This window comes from Rhineura floridana, chromosome 9 (assembly GCF_030035675.1).
Source record: "Rhineura floridana isolate rRhiFlo1 chromosome 9, rRhiFlo1.hap2, whole genome shotgun sequence".
In the NCBI taxonomy this organism is placed as follows: Eukaryota; Metazoa; Chordata; class Lepidosauria; order Squamata; family Rhineuridae; genus Rhineura; species Rhineura floridana.
This window is the reverse complement of record NC_084488.1, coordinates 20,208,647-20,225,587: the sequence shown is the minus strand read 5'-3', so window position 1 is coordinate 20,225,587 and position 16,941 is coordinate 20,208,647. Positions and strand designations below refer to the sequence as shown.

General features: G+C 40.7%; 1 protein-coding gene across 5 annotated transcripts in view; it reads left to right on the top strand.

Moving 5' to 3' along the window:
• ARAP2 (ArfGAP with RhoGAP domain, ankyrin repeat and PH domain 2) overlaps positions 1-16,941 on the top strand; it is a 160,749-nt gene that overhangs the window by 117,149 nt on the left and 26,659 nt on the right. For 4 of the 5 annotated variants that reach the window (XM_061584048.1, XM_061584049.1, XM_061584051.1 and 1 more), the window contains 4 exons: positions 1,202-1,270; positions 6,143-6,217; positions 10,806-10,926; positions 13,766-13,894. In XM_061584048.1, the coding sequence (XP_061440032.1) occupies positions 1,202-1,270; positions 6,143-6,217; positions 10,806-10,926; positions 13,766-13,894 (394 nt within the window). The remainder of the gene's footprint in view (positions 1-1,201; positions 1,271-6,142; positions 6,218-10,805; positions 10,927-13,765; positions 13,895-16,941) is intronic. The other variant, XM_061584052.1, reaches the window with a different exon arrangement.

Below are 16,941 nucleotides of genomic sequence, written 5' to 3'. Positions count from 1 at the left end.
AATCACTCAGCCAGACAAGTCATAGGTTTTTAAGAGTCACTTTACTGACATGAAAAGTTTTAGGATACAATTACAAGCTCTTTCTCTACTAACAAACTCCTTGACCCCCACACTCTGCCAGTTTCAGTTTCCAGCTATATACTGATAAGACAGCTGGTTGTCCTGGCAACGTGTCCTTGAGGAGTGCACGTCCACTCCAGCCTTGTGAGCTACTTGGCCTTGTAACTCTGCCATGGAAAAATACTCTTAGGAACTTTTTACTTGCCAATAACATACATGTGCTTTATAACTGTGTATCCTTTTATAACTATGTATCCTTAAACTATGTGAAACATTTAAGCAGGGACTTCCTCAAGTTGTCCTGGTCTACTGTAGCTCTGTAGACCTGGGATGGGGAACCTGTAGCCTTCCAGATGTTGCTGGACTCCCATCAGCATGGCCAATTGTCTGGGATGATGGGAACTGTATTCAGACAACAGCTGTGGGGCCACGGTTTCCCCATCTCTGTTGCAGACTCCCATTTTTGTGGCAATTCTTGCTAGTTCTTTACTTGCAGGGTTTCTTTTTCATGTGGGGGAAACTCATCTTCAGTCTAAAGCGATAGAAAGAAGTGCATTACCTTTTGGTTGTACAGTTTAGTTCTGCTGTATGAGTAGGCCAGAAATGGAAAGGTGGGAAGGCATCAAGTACGTGGAGAGGGGGTGGGTGTGGGGGACAAATGGCCTTCCGGATGACCTGTTTATTCAGTGTTGATCCTGATTTGTTTGCAGGGAGACTAGATGACATTGGCTATTTAATGAACATCCATTCTGATTTGTTTGTGGGAGGTTAGATGATGTTGCATCAAAGCAAGCATTATCCCATACTTTCTAGTGCATTTTCCCATCACTTCCATTATAACAAAAATTGTGATCTTTTGGGAAAGCAACAAAGGTCTTGTGGCTCAAGACTTGCCAATCACCTATAAATGTGCAACCTGAATATGTGATTGAATCCCACCCCAAAATAGCAACAGTGTAGAAGCGTTTGATTCTTTCCAAATCGTGATATTTCCTTCACTATGTATAGCTCAAGCCAATGTCTTCATCGGTTGTAGAGTTGGTGTGCTTTGCAATGACACAACCATCTTTGTTGCTTTTTATGAATAGTCCAAGTGATCGTATGTGTGGGAACCAATACTGCATTTTATTTTTGTGAACAGGTACATGAAGATCAAGTGAAGCAAATGGATATTGAAAATAGCTTTATTACCAAGTGGAAAGATACTCAAGTAAGTAATGATATTAACTTTCCCTCCTCAGGGGAAAGGCTGTCACTCTGTTCTGCAAGCAGAAAGGCTCTAGGTTTAATCTCTAACATTTCCAGGTAGGGCTTGGATAAACTCCTGAAACCCTAGAGAGCCCCTGCCAGTCAGTGTCAATGACACTGAGCTAGATGGATCAATGTTGTACCTATGTATGTGGCAGTTGCAAGTGTTCTGCCCCCATATTACTGGTGTGAACTGTAAATAAAGTACAAGGGAGCAAGAGAATTGCTGGTGCTCCACCAGGATGCAGCAAGGCATGGCAAGAGCCTTAGTATAAATCTTGAGGTCTGAGAAATGGAGGAGTGGTGGACACTGAAATGCTCAAGGGACTATAGTAACCAGCTTATCCCAATTTCAGCTGGCACATACCAACTTCCTAATAAAGAGTGTTGGGAACACCAGAACATGAACCACACATTTTGTGGCCTGACGTTGGGACCTAGCTCTCTTCAGGCACCAAACAGAACTGGAGTGTGCAACACCCAACCCTGTGATTGGCAGACAGTATGAAGTTCTTGGGATTGGCTAGGTTTCTTATAAACTAGGAGTGGGGAACCTGGGGCCCTCTAGATCCTGTTGGTCTCCAATGCAGCCAATTGTCAGGGATTCAGGGAGCTGTAGTCCAACAACATCTGAAAGGCCATAGACTTCCCATCCCTATTAAAAATATTCGCAGCCTGCCTTTCTTTCTTTGCCTGGCCTGCAAAGCAGCACCTTCTCTTTGTACTTCAGGCTCTACTTCAGGCTCTAACAACTGACCTCAGAGACTTTTTGGAGAGTGGACATGTCAGGAATGGCTAGAGTACCATTGTAAGCACTGGGCTTGTATTTGCCCTTTGATTACTTGTCTCTGCTAGCCATTTCTATTCCTAGTTCCTCTATACAACAAATTTATTTATTTATTTATTTATTTTATTTTATTTATTTTCATTTCTAGACCGCCCATATCTAATAGCTCTCTGGGCGGTGTACAAAACGAGATTAAAATACAATATAGAATAAAATCAGTAACAGAAAGGAACACATTAAACTAAAACATTAAACATAAAACATTTGACATTAAAATGCCTGGGAGTACAGCCAGGTCTTAACCTGGCGCCTAAAAGAAAGAACCGTAGGCGCCAGGTGTATTTCCTCCGGTAAGCTGTTCCATAATTCGAAGTGGAATAGTCAAATGTATAACATAGCCTGCTAAGTGTACTCCAAAGAGGTTCATGTCTAATGTGGAATAGTGATCAGAGTCTTCATTTTTTGTGGAGGATGAAAGATTTCATGAAACAAATCCTCTGTTTAGCAGAGCACTAGTACAATGGCTACCTGGCAGGTCTAAAAAAAGGTGGTGATTTTCTGTAGATCGGGCACATAATATATTTTTAAAAGAAAGATGGGATCCTCTAGGTGGAGCTGATACCCAGCTATTTTATGCAAACTAAACAATTCAGATAATGCTTATTTGTTGCATGAAACGGCAATCTCTGTTAACATTCAGAAATAAAAAAAAATGTATATATAGATGTTACAGTGCATTTTATACCGCACCTGTTTGAATAGCAGTGAAAGGCAGCCAACAATACAGAAATTAATGTGTGGAGCTTTTTTTGGTGAGGTAGGAGTCCTAAATGTATCTTTTGAATGATTAAAAATAGAAAGCTGAATTTAAAAAAAAACTCACTTAGCCCAAACTTTTTTTCAACTCAGTGAAAAACTCATGCTTTTCATGTCACTTACGATGACCTTGTTTTCCTTTCCAGTTGGCACTTTGTTAACTGTTCTTCATTTTTTTTCCTGCCCACCAAACACTTTGCCAGCTGTTTCTGTTTGCTGCTGTAATTTGCAACACAGTTTTTTTTCCGCTCACTCCAATGTGCAGTTTGTTTACATACACCCCGTGGAAATCAAATGTCAACTTCATTTTTTTCCTCCAACCTTTTTTCAGTAATATCATCTAAAAAGCAAATTTCATCACAAAATAGGCTTTTTCTGAATTGTTGCCAGTATAATTAAGAAGCTTTCTTCAAAGTCGCTTTGTAATGTTTTCTCCCCTCACAAATGATTCCATTATTTTCAATTCTCAGAGGCCACAGTGACCTTAAAGTCCTAATTTCTCGGTTATGTGACTCTTTCAAATATAGCAATGCAGTGTGTTCTTAGTTACAAAACACACAGTATTTCTAAAGAAAATCCCTCTAAATATTTTCCATAAAGTCTTTGTTCCTTATTGTTTTATATTACCAATAAGTGCACAACTTGCATCCTGGAAGCACAGATGCATTTCTCCATACCACAAAAAATCTCCGCTCCCCACTTCATGCACTGTAACAACCTCCACGTTGAGCAACATCCACAGTTCTATTACATGTATGGTTTGTTGTCAAACCATCATACCTCCCTACCCGACAAAATCGCCACTCCTGCGTAGGGCTGGAGGAGAAATTTGATTCAGTTCACCTTTAAAGCTGAATCTATCAAATTTGCACTTGCCAAAATGGCACAAGAACCAAAACACAGCCATCCTTTGAAATTCACCCTTATCCACATTTTGCAATGCAGTTCTCCAACCAATGTTTACAAAAATGCATTTATTTCAGGAAAGAAAGAATGTGCTAGTGAAAATAACACACAAAATGTGCTGTATTGGGAGAATTGCTTCAAAAATGTGTGCATTAGTCAAAACTGCATACAGAAATGAGTTTACTGGGAGAAATTCACACTAAAATGCTGAAGAATATTCATGATTTTTTTTAAAAAAATTGCAAATAGCTGCAAAATGTGGAGAACTAATTTGAGATAGGAAAAATGAGAAGCTGGCATGTCTTTCCATCTCTACCCCTAACAATCTGAACTGGTCTAAGTGTGAATAGCAATTCCCATATTCCTCCATTCTTTTACATGTGTGGTTTGATTTACTCACTGGTGGAATTCTAACTCCTCTTAAGGAAGAGATTTCATCACTCTTCAGGTTTTTGGTAACAAAGGTGTGAAGGAGCTTCTGAGAATGTCCCAGATGGCCCCATCCCCTAGATACTATGTCAGTCTGTAGGGGACCCTACACACCTGTTGCCACTTCAGTGAGGACAGGAGCACTGGTCAATCAGGGCTTCCATCCCTGTGAAGGGAGCTATATGTACCTACATTGTATGCACACACCTGTTACACTAACACCAATCTCACACTAGCATCTAGGGGTGGGGCTAGTGTGGCACATTTTTAGAAGTCCTTTCATGTGTTCGGTACCCACAGGTACCAAATGACTGAAGAGGGCTTTTCTGTTGTGTGTTATGATTTTCTGTAATCATGGTATCTTGGACTAATTTTCGCCTTCCCAAGTTTTGCGGAAATACTTTGAACAGTGTTGATATCCTCATGATATCCAAGAATACACACACACAAATACACACATGCCTTGTTTCTTCCTGCTGAGTCTCTAGTTTTCTATATAGATTTGTGTATTTATGTGTGGGAAAGGTGATCTAAGATGCATGTGGCACTTGTGTTCATTACACACCAAAATGCCTATCTTTTTGTCTGAAGTTTTATTTGTACTTATTTCATATTCTCTTGGGATGTAAAATGGAAAAAAAGCACAGATGCTTTGCGTTTCGTGGGCCTTTTAACCGTTTTAAAATGTGGCAGACAATTGTTGAGGTGTCAGAACAATATCTCTGAGCTTGGGGTTGTCAAGTTTTGTTTGTTTTGCCCTGAAACATGAAGAAAACAGTTTGTCCTTCCCAAGTGTAACCACAAAGATGAGGAAATAAATGGCGTTGTTTATGCTTATTCTGAAAAAAAGGAGAAATCGGAAAAAATAGCTAAAAATTCAAATTAATGTGATTCAGACCTCAGTGAGATGGTAAAATTGGGCCTAAACTGTTCCACTTCAGCAAGTAGGGAAAATACATGATTGAAGGCTCCTTCGTAAATACATTGACAACTAGCAAATCAGGAAGTGGATTATAACCCAGAACATTTCCCTAACATTCTAGTTTTCTCTGTGGAGTGGAACTCATATGAACTCCTCCCTGCAGTCTGAGCAGTACAGCATGTACACAGGTACACAGAGGGAACTATGCCTAAGGCAGGGCCACATTACTGAGTTGACACTAGTTTAAGTTACTCAATGAGGGATCAGCTTTGTCTTTAGGGTTCCCATTATAGGTTTACTGTGATAAAAGAAATTCTGAAACATCACAAATTACCAATGAAAACAAAAAATAAATGAGAATATGGGTTATATAGGTTTGGAGACTTTTTGATTTGGCTTGTTAATTGCACATAGAATTTTGAAAGAAAATGTAAAAATGGCTCACTTAACGCAAATTTACAAATCCATTGTGCTTAATTAAGATGGCAGCAAGAAATCTCTGCCTGCAAACAGAGTTTCTTTAATAGCAATGGGCTGGATGCCTTTTCCTTCATATGGTCAACACTGTCCTCTGTGTTTCTAGCCTGATTCTACAGGGAACATGCTGTTGCCTGTGTTCTTGAGACTGGCCTTCGGTAGTATTGATTTTTAAAAAATGCATTCAGACATTGGGTCACTTCTAGAGGTCAGAATTGATCTGATTATTCAAAGGCTGTTTGAATTTTGACCCAAGAGAAAATCAGGCTCCAACAAGCAATAAAAAATGAATGGGGGTTGGGGAGGAATTATAGGCGCAGAGCATTCTATGCTCTACGTGTGGCAATGCATGAACTCACATGAGTACAGCTCACCGTCCATAAGATGGGTACAGTGAGTCTGGAGAGGGGCTGCAGGAGGATGGCTGAAACAGTAACTGCAAAAGATTGGATTATCTCCTTACTGTTTTCATTTTTATAAACTACCTTTTCCTCTAGGTTTCCCAGGCAGGAGACCTGTTAATTGAAGTGTATGTGGAGAGAAAGGAGCCAGACTGCAGCGTTATAATAAGGGTTTGGATATATTCTTTTCTATACACTTTAAAACAGAGGTGGGCAACTTTTTCTGCATAAAATGAGTTGGGGGGTAGAGGTGCAGATTGTCCACCTGTGCTTTAAATGCTTCAAAAAACTTACATTTGGAAGCACAGAGTTGTACCCAACTAAGTTGTGCCATTGGTTCAAAGACTTTCACCTGTGCAAACAGACTTCCCCTCTTTGTTCTCCCTCCCTGTGTCCACCACGCCCTCCCCAAATCTGCTCCAGAGGGGTGTGGGGAGAGGAGAGGAAGAGGAATTCCTGTTGTGCAGTTCCTTGCACATTGGATGCAACCCATAATCTATTGAATTTTAAATTCCATTTTCAATATTGATATGTAATTGTGGGTTTTTTAAAATTAAATTTTACCTTTTTTAAAAACAATTTTTGTAGAGCATGGCCCTGATTCACCATAAGCATGCATGGAAGTGGGCCTCTACACATAATGACCTAACTCCCAATCAAATGCATAGAACTGAACAATTGCCAGCCTAGTGTCATTGTTGATGATAGCACTAGTCACTTGTTTTGTGGGGCTGGGGGCTGAGGAGAATGAAGCAGATGAAATTGAATCCAGTCCCCTTTCCACTCTTCCTATCCTAAGCATTTGATCAGTTCTATTGCCAGTCATCTGAGCAGGTGAGCATACATAAGGCCTCTCTGACTACAGGAACTATATGTTCAGCAACTGTTCATGCATGCAACTTCCACATGCATGGACGGAGACATATTTCAATTCCTCATGTGACTTAAACAGAAGAGCCCTATTCATGCATTCATGGGATGCTTGTGAAGAGGGCATGATGGTGAGCATATCAGCCTTGCACCCCAGTGTCCTCATTCCCATCCCTGCCCACCTCACCCTTGACCTTCCAACACTAAGCAAGAGGGTCTGAAGAGGGATTCTATACAGTCAGGCAGTTTAAGACCAGATTTGAGATTGATGTGGACATTGCTGACAAAAGCTCCATTTTCCCCCTACATGCTACCCATTGCCATAGCTTTCCATTTTTGATAGGAACCACTTCCTCCAGATACATCATGGCAGCCATCTTTAAAAATTCATGTAAAAACCTATAGCTATCAATAACATGGTTTATAAGCCACTTAGGATCATAATCTTGGTGTCTATACATTTTCTGAGTCAAGGAATACAACTATACCATTTAGAAAAGCAGCAGATTTTTTTTATTAACACAAAAATTAAACTACTTAAAAGTTGCAAGTACAATAGACAGAATACTGTTGATGCAACATAATAACTGAAAATACTGTTGTAACTATATGAACTGAAAATGTGATGGTACATGCTCATCTAACTTCTCACAGTGACAACAGCAGAGTTCTGTGCACTTCCAGCTAGCCTTTGTGCATGCACACCTAGCACCACATCCGCTTTTGCAGCTACACTTGACTAATTTACCGCAGGCTTTGGAGGCAACAGAATATGTTCCACACAGGAACCCATAGCTAGCTGTCCCTATTGAGAGTCCAGTCCCAACCTTCTGGATTAGGTATGTGTTGTTCACTTTGCTCACTGGTACACCATATTCCCGCCTGATAAGCAATCCACTTGACTGTTGCAATAGTGCATCCTGGATTGGGAGAATTGTCTCCATTGTCTTCCCCTTCTGTCAAAACAGCTCCTTTCTGGCTTCATTCATCATGCAGGATAACGGTGAAGCATTCCAGATGTTGGAAATATTGAGCATCAGCCTTTACTTTTTTATAAGGATGGAGTGCCATGTAGGTAAAGGCACATGTCACATCATGATAGCAGTTGCATGCCTCCCATGCTGACTTTTTCCCTTGTCCAAAGAATGCAGACATGGTATTACATCCCATGAAACTGTGGAAGACAGAGAGGGCCAGGGATTTTTCTCTACCTAGGTATTCTTAGATAGCACTGATGTGATGATATGTAAAGGTCTTACCTGCGTCAAATGCAACCTAAATACTCACATCTTGGCACAGGGTGATCAGGTGATGAAACTTGCCAATGAGGATCACTACTACAGCTGTGTCAAGAGAGCACACCAGACAGTTAGTACAGCCATGCAGAAGTCATCCTGCAAGAGGATGAGCAGCCTAGTGTCTGCTTCCTCGTGATCACATAGTGCAATGGATTGATTGGTTCCTTGAAGAATAGCTGTGGTACCACATGTGGTGATGCTTTTCGTGTCTTTGGGACAATCCACATTGGCAATCTTGTTGGATAGGAATGCAAAAAGCTCCTGTATGTTGGTGGGGTCACATAAGAAGTTGACCCAGTTTCCTGGGAGCTTGTTCTTACCTGCAACCTTTCTCCGAACATGATGTACAGGTGACAGAGAAACATCTCACTTGAATTAGAAGATTTTTCCTGTTTGTTTTGTCTTGGTGTCTGACCGTGGACAACTTAAGAGAGGAAGGGCATTCTTCTTAATTGGCTCATGAATGGCGTGTGTGTGATCAGTTATCACTTTGCAGTATTTGTTATACTGATCTTTTCCTAGACGACACACTGTTTGCACTGTGTTCGTCACAGATTCATTCAAAATATTCTGTGTGTCTAGAGTTAATAACACATCACTGTCATTCATGAAAGAGTTTCCAAACTCATTCATGACCTGACATAGACTCAAAGCTTGTTCCTTAAACCTTTGTGTGGAAAACCCTCTTCATGACGATAGCCACACTCTGAGTCTGTTTCGTTTGGGAGGTAGTTGTCTTCAAACTGCTTCAGTAATCTTGATTGTTCAGGCCCTGAGATCATCCATTTCCTGAAGGATTCTTGGTCAGTCCGACTACACTCCCAGAACCCTTGACTGCTTCATTGTTTTGTTCATGGGCTTGGCCGATTGGGATGGTCAAGAATCTGTTGTTGTTTTTGTGGATGACCCACAAGATGAGGCCCAGAAGTTCCATGTTAAGAATTGTATTCCTGCACTAGAATGCTGGACTCTTTTGTACAATTTCCTGTTTTCTTGGTGCCATCACTGTGTGCTCCTTCAGTGCTCAGGAAAGCATGCTCCTGGAGTTTTGCCAGAGCCAAAGCAATCACCTGGTGAGTTTATCTTGTTCTGGTGAGATGTGAGGCCTTCAGGAAAGAGTCAACGGTGCCTGATAATGCAGTGCCTATTTGTGTCAGTGCATTGGTTCATCCGGATCCCTCCAAGTAGTCACCATATGTTTTCCAAATCGCCATCTCTATATGCAGGCCACCCAATGTTGCTATGAACTTTTCCTCGCCATGCATGTCAGGCCTGTTGCATTGAGTGCACTTGGCAAGAGCACAGAGTGGTGCATCAAAGGCTATAACTGGTATCTGTCCAGGACTGAGGAATTCTGTAGCCCAATGCAGCACATTCATTCTATGCGTGATCATAACTGCCATGCAATTATATGAAATACAGACAAAGAAATGGAAGACATTTAAGGAACATTTCTTAAAATAATTGATCTGCTTATTTTATTTTTGACTAAATAATCTGCTGCTTTTCTAAATGGCATAGTTGTATTCTTTAACCCAGAAAATGTATATTTAAACACCAAGATTGTGAATTTTCAAGATGGCTGCTATGATGTATCTGGAGGAAGTGGTTCCTATCCTACAGCAATGGGTAGCATGTAGGAAAAATTTGGCGCTTTTGTCCAGAACGTCTACATCTATTTGCTAAGCTGCCTGATTAAAGTGTTTTTTGCTGAACACGCTTAGAATCTAACAAAAAACTGGGAACCCAAACGCATGAAGAATCTTCCTTCAGACCTGTGGGGAATGGGGATGGACATTGAGGGCAGGGCTGGTATGTATGGCTCAAGCCCCCTCCACGCCTTTGTTCTTTGAGCTCATGAATAGGGTTAAATCATAATTTTTAAAGCTGTACTTTCAGTTTTGAAACTGTAATTTCCTTATCTCCCACAGGACACAGAAAGTATCAGTTGCACAGTGATTGTGGTGTTTATTTAAGAGTACAAGGACCCTTAAACGCCTTTTCACCTGACATCATTTTGAGCTTTCCTTTGCTGCAAAGCCTTGCTCTTGAAAACTGTTTTGCTCCATTTCTCCTAGCATTTTGGAAAGCTTTGGGCCCTTTGCAGAATTGTTTCAATCTCCTTGTACAACAAACTGGTGGTGTTAGTGGAAGAGGAGGAGAATTAAGCACTTGTAGTATAGAGATATTTGGTAGTGATAAATTTCATTAAAATTTTAGACAACATGTAATGAGTCAGCAAGTGTGCCCCCTCCAATTCAAGTCCATTTCTCTTTGTGATACGGTTTTTCTTCCATACTTTAAGAAATATCAAATAAGAAGAGATGGGAAGAATGCTGTCAGTGATATCCCTCTCTTTTTTTCTAAAGGAATATGAGCCCTTTCCAATCTCTTGGTGCACAGTTAATGATGAATTGGCTAGAAATTTGATAAATAAGAAATGGAATCATAAAGTCAACCTTTTTACAATTGTCCTCATAAAAGAAACTGGATAGTTCTTCCTCCCTATGACTGAGAGCATAAACCTTCAGCCCGATTTAGAATCCCAAGGCCTATTTAAGTGGTTTCTAAACTATTTGTGATCTTCAAAGCAGGTATCGCCAATAATGGAGGCAGAAGAATTGATGAATGACATACTAGGAATAAAAAACATCACACCTCACAAGGATGATATGTGGACTACATTTGAAGTGATTGAAAATGGAGAGCTAGGTTTGTGGCCTCACTATTTTGGTGTTGTCTTTGTACATTTGCATTTATCCATTCTGTAATGTTTTCATTGTAGAGAAGGCCAAGGTATTTTTTAAAAAATTCAAAAAAGTTCCGTTAAAATAAATATTGAAACTAATTGGATTGTACAGAGCTGCATTAGTGGCACACAGTGGAGAGGCTTCAGGAAAGGGCTTAACTTGACCACACTCCCTTGCCTTCTCTGTGACTTCCATGATATATACATAATCATGGACCCCATCACTCCTCTACCTGCATTCGAAAGTGGAACAACCTTGATGCAGGTTTACCCATCTCAGTAAGAACTTGAACCTAGTGAGACGACCTTCCAGGTGCAATGCAGCTTGGCAGGGAGTTAAATATTAAAAAAAAGAAAAGCAAGATCTCAATTCAAATTAGAATTTGTTTAATAGGCTGAAATCAAATTCTGAGAAGAGAAGTATATTAAAAACTTACATTTTCAAGAAAGCAATTTCAGTCTGATATTTATTGTTGGATTGGGACAAATCACTCTCTGTTTATTGGCAAACACATAATGACCTTGGGAGCGGAATAATGTTATATGTAAGTTTGACAGCTAGATGTCTGAAAATATTGGAACTGAAATATTAAAGATAAACTAAATTATTTACATATATAGCAGCAGAAATAATTGGCAAAATTATCTGGCCTTATACAGGGGGCTTGCTATAAAAATGTGATCTGTAGTATATAATATTTTTGCAGTAATTTCTATATGATGGATAGTTTGCAAATGAGGTGTGTTGCCAGTTAAATAGCTAATGCATTTCAATAGGATGATTTATGTACCATATAATCCATTATGACAGATGGTCTTCAACGTAACTATAAATAAAGCAGTAGGTGTTTGCTCTGGGAGGACACGCGTTCTTGGCGGATGTGCCTTGTTTTGCTTCTTTTTTTCCTTCTGAAGCTTTTGCTTTAAGGTGGAACTCAACTAGGTTGTTATCTTTGTATGAGAGTTAATTGTCATTAAGCTTAAATGGGTTTAGAGGAAAGCTGAATTAAGGATTAAACAAAATCAACATAGGAATCTCTCCATTTATTTTTAAAAGTGCTTACTCTTGTCTGGTGATGCCTCCAAAGACAGAACATTTTTCACCCTCATGCTGTGCACTTTCAAAAACTATTGCTGAGCAAGCATGCTGCAGTTCATTGCATAAAAAAGTTTTCTCCCCTGCCACCAACAGAGTGGGCTTTTCCATGTGGTAAGGACCTGTAAGGAATGAAGAACTTACTGCAAGGTTGCCATTTTTGATGGCATCCCTGCTCAAGAGTAACATGTGCCCCTGCTCTAATAGTAGTTTGTTCTGCATAAGTGTGTGGGCTCATGGATAGGTGATCGTGGCTGCTTTTCTCCTCCCTGGCTGGAACGCTGACTGAGTAAAGGCACAGCTTGGCTTGCTGTCCAAACCCAGACTCATCGGTTAGCTCTCTCCAGACAAACCTCAAGCCTGTACCAGGTTTGTCCTATGGTTTACAGGCTTGTGGTTTGCCTGAACATGCCCAGGTTCAGACGACACACTAAGCCAAGCCATGGCTTAGCTCAGACCAGCAAAAGAATGACCAGGGAGGAGCATATCAGCTGCATTATCTTCTAGAATCCATAGGCTTATGCATTTGCCATGGTTTGGCTTAGCATGGGATTCAAACCATGCCACTGACATGAGGCATGTTTGGGTGTTTTAACTTGCACAATTACATGGCATGGGGGAATATAGCTGTGCCTGCTGACTCCACCCCTGCATCTCCTGTCCTCCCCTACTGTCTGTGCATAGAGAAAGGAGTCTGCTGTTTGTAGGCTCATCACATTATTTGGAAGCAGTCATGGTTCAAAATCACTTAGGGAGGCTACACATGTAGAGCAGGATCCCCTCTGCAGATTTTGCCTCCAGTGCATGGACACTGAATGCTAGGGGTGGGGATCCTCCAGTGAATGGGTGTGTGTGGAAACAGGGATATACTGATGAGAGCAGGACTACTGTCCCCATAATTGCTCTCCCCCCTCAATGCCCCAAAAGGGCTGTATTATGCTACCCCTCCTCTGCAAATTAGATGATTTGTTAGAATTTGGTCCAGACACTGTCTCTCAGCCTAACCTCCCTCACAGGGCTGTGAAAACAATATTGGGAGGAGGAGACCCTTATCCTCCACTTTGAGCTCTTTGGAGGAAAGGTGGGATTTAAATGTAAAAATAAATAAACGCATCCACAATAGACCAATCAAGGTGATGTAAAGCTTACATTTGCAGAGGCCCCAGGCATGCCTTAGAGTCCCCAAGTTTAAGAAGTCAAGGCGATTTCTAGAAGGGGGGGCAGGTAGCAGAAGAGAAGATGCTATTATATTCTGCCTCCTTTCTTTCTACAGCCCTTATGTCGACATCTTAGTTTTACTACACAATTCCTATGCCCCATTAAGTCAAGTTTACTCCATAATTGCCCCTCATCACAGATGGTCCATGTAATCTATAAAGACAGGAATTATTTTACTTAATGCTGAATGATTTTTGTACACTGTTATTAACCTTTATTTATTTATTTATTTATTTTTATTTATTTATTTATTTATTATTTGATTTATATCCCTCCCTTCCTTGTATGCTGCTGTAGATACTTTTTAAACAGAGAAGCTGTCTATACATGTCATACACAAACAGCACAGATGCTGTATTTGGACAGAACTAAGAGTTGTGATGATATAATTGCGTTGGTCAGAATTTGGAATATGACTTCTGTAATATAGCAAGATCCGCAACGAAAGCTATGATAAATAAGATTTTTTTTCCTCTCCCCCACCCCAGAACGCCCTTTGCATTATACTGAGAATGTTCTAGAACAAATTCTTCATTGGAGTTCTTTACATAACCCCAGCAGTGCATGTCTTATCATAAAGAAGTTTCTGCCAGCAGACACAATGAAGGTGTACAATGGTATGTAGAGAAACTGATTTTTTTTTAAAAAAAGAATATAATGTTCTGTGTCACTTACCAACAAAGACCTTCATTTATTAATCTTAGTTGGGCTTTCAAGTTTCAGAGGGGTTTCAATGAGATAAGTGTAAGTTGGGACCAATGGAGTACATCCACCACCTTGCTCTGTAATTTCCCAAGACTGGTGGATGAACTCCAGGACACTACAAAAGAGTGAGAAGCCCCTTTTCTTACTATCAGTTTCTTTTAAAATAGTGACTGGCTCTTTATCTTACTATCATGTAAATGTTTGCAGCAGAAAACTATGTTCTCAATCTTGGCAAGAGCCAAATGTTGTTTGAATAAAATAAACCAAGGGAATGGTCTTTCAGTGCCAGAATTCTGGAGGCACATATCTTGATTAAATGAAGACACGGGAAGCTGCCTTCCACTAGGGCAGACTCTTTCTCCACCTAGCTCAGTCTTGTATACTCAGGCTGTGGCTCTCCAGGGTCTTAAGGCAGAGGGCTTTCCCCCTCATCTACTGATCCTTTTAACTATGAATGCCAAGGGATGTACTTCTGCATGCAAAGCATGTGCTCAGCCTCTGACCTAAGGCCCCATCTCAGCTGGTGGAGGCAAAACACCAGACTTCGTAGTCTACGTCAAATATTAACGTCAAGGTAGAAAAAACTGTTGAAGCTTACCATACCCAGCTTCTGATAACAAGCTTCAACGTCTTGTAATGCTAGCCTCAAAGGAGAGGTAAGCTTCTTGACTTTTACCTCACTGACATTTAAAAGCTGAGCTGGACAGTAATACCTAGCTTCCTATCCCTGCCTGCCAGCCCTCTGATGCCCAGTCTACCCTTGCCACTTCCCTTAAAGAGTTACCAGCTAACAGTGTAAGCAGCAGTGGTGCTTCCTCTCTGGGAACCTGTCACACTCAAGATCTTCCTCTCCCCATGCTCCTCCACTGCTGCTCCCACTGTAGCCTAATAAATCTTTACGAGAAGAGGGGGTTGGGAATTGTGTGTGGGGGTTTCTGGGATGGGTATTTTTGAGATCAGAGTGGAAGGGGTAGGGCAATTTGTAATGCTGTTTTGAGTCAGAAAATAAACATAAGTTATTTACAAGTTGGAGGGGAAATAACTCACTTCTGAGCCAACCTGTCAGGATTGGGGAGGGGGCAAGGAGATGCCTCCTCACTAGTTCTTTGTAGAACAATAGATATAATCTTAAATTTTGCAGCCCCAAATTTGGCTGTTTCACATCAACACGTGGACTTCACCCTGTGCTCCTTAAGGGAGGAAGGGCAGGATACATTTTTAATAAATACAATAATAAATAACAATCTGCAGAAATGGTTTTGATGATGCCTCCCAATGTTATGTCTGTTTTTACATAAATAATGGGGGGATTCCTAAGTGGAGGGGTTATTGAGAACTAGTTTTTTAAAGCATACAATGTTATTGCCACCTGAGAGAGAGTAATTGCAATGGCCTTTTCCATATAAACACATGTAAATACAAATTTACTAAATGCTACATATGGCACAATTCAGCCAAAGTTAAGAACATTTAAATGCCATTCAGAGCCAAAAGGAAGGGTAAGGAAACAAAAAGGAAATGAAAAAGCAAAGCATGTGGTTATCTCCCTTTTCACTCTGGTTGGATCCTTTGGTGGTAAAGTTCTGAATTCTTGAGCCATGGATATTGGTCCTCGCTTCCCCACAACATCTCCTTAGTAATGTGTCAGAGCAACTAGGACTTTGTAAACATGCCTTGTACAGATGTAGTTGCTTATAGATTTGGGGATACTTAGTTATTCCATTCCCTTTCCCTCTGTCTGAGCAAATGCCTTCTAAATCAATCTCAGTGGAACCCCTGAATCCAGCATTATTGCTTCATCTGTTACCACTGATACACCTCGAAACTAGGATCTAAAAAGGAAACAGTGAAAGTAAATCAAATGTGATTTCACTGTCAATTTGTCACAAGGAGAGCTGGCATAGTTTCAGAAGCTGTTAGCTTCTATCGACTGCTGAAAACAAGCTGCTCAGCTCTGTGTGGGTCTAGATGAGTGGAGGTAGACAGAGCAGCATGGAATACAAGAGTGCACCCCCATGTTTATTTATGTTTGCACTGAATGTATAGACTGCTTGTATTTTATTAATTGAAATATGTTTCTTGCCTTTTTATCTATAGAAACAAACCAGGATCATTACCCACACTTTGGGGTCAGCTTATTTCAATAAAGTTATTGAATAAACCACAGTTAACACTAACAACAGTCTGTCTGGATTCAGATGTAGTGACAAACCATGATTAGTTGAAAACAGAAGCAAATACTTCCAATCTCCTCCACTCAGGACACCAGAGAGGGAAGGGTGGAGTGCACATGGCCAAAGTTCATGCACATACTGCTAGACCAGACTCTCCCAACCTGGTGCCTTCCAGATGTTTTGGGCTATAGCTTCCATTATACCTGACCGTTTGCTATGCTGATTGGGGCTAATTGGAGTTGTAATACAAAATATTTGGAAGGCACCAGGTTGGGGCAGACTGTGCTAAACTATGGGAACCCAGAGATGCCTTCCACCACTGAACCTGCAGCCCCTGGAAGGTTACTCATGAGACAGTGCAGCCCTCGGGCTGAAAAAGGTTCTCCACCTGTTTGGGCACCATGTGTGAACACAGCTACTAGCCTGGATCAGAAGTGATGCTAAGTAATAGTTTGGTGTTACAGCCACACAGTCTCTCTCCTCTCTAGTGCAGCCATCAAGAGATTGGAAGCTTTCACTTTTGTTTCCAAAGAACTGCTGTTTATTGTTACATCTGAACTCTAAGCTGCGGTTAGTCTTAATTATGGTTTAAGGAAGCAAGCCAGCTTCGTAAACCATGGTTTGAAGTTGGCTGTTTCGATAAGCCTTAGTATAAGAGTTAGCAGTTTGTCTAAATTTGGACATAGGAAAAACTGCTGTTAGTTAAATATGGAAGTGAAAGCTTACCTCCTCATAGCTGCACTGGAGGATTGGGGAGCCGATGAGCCCAAGAATCAGTCGTGTAA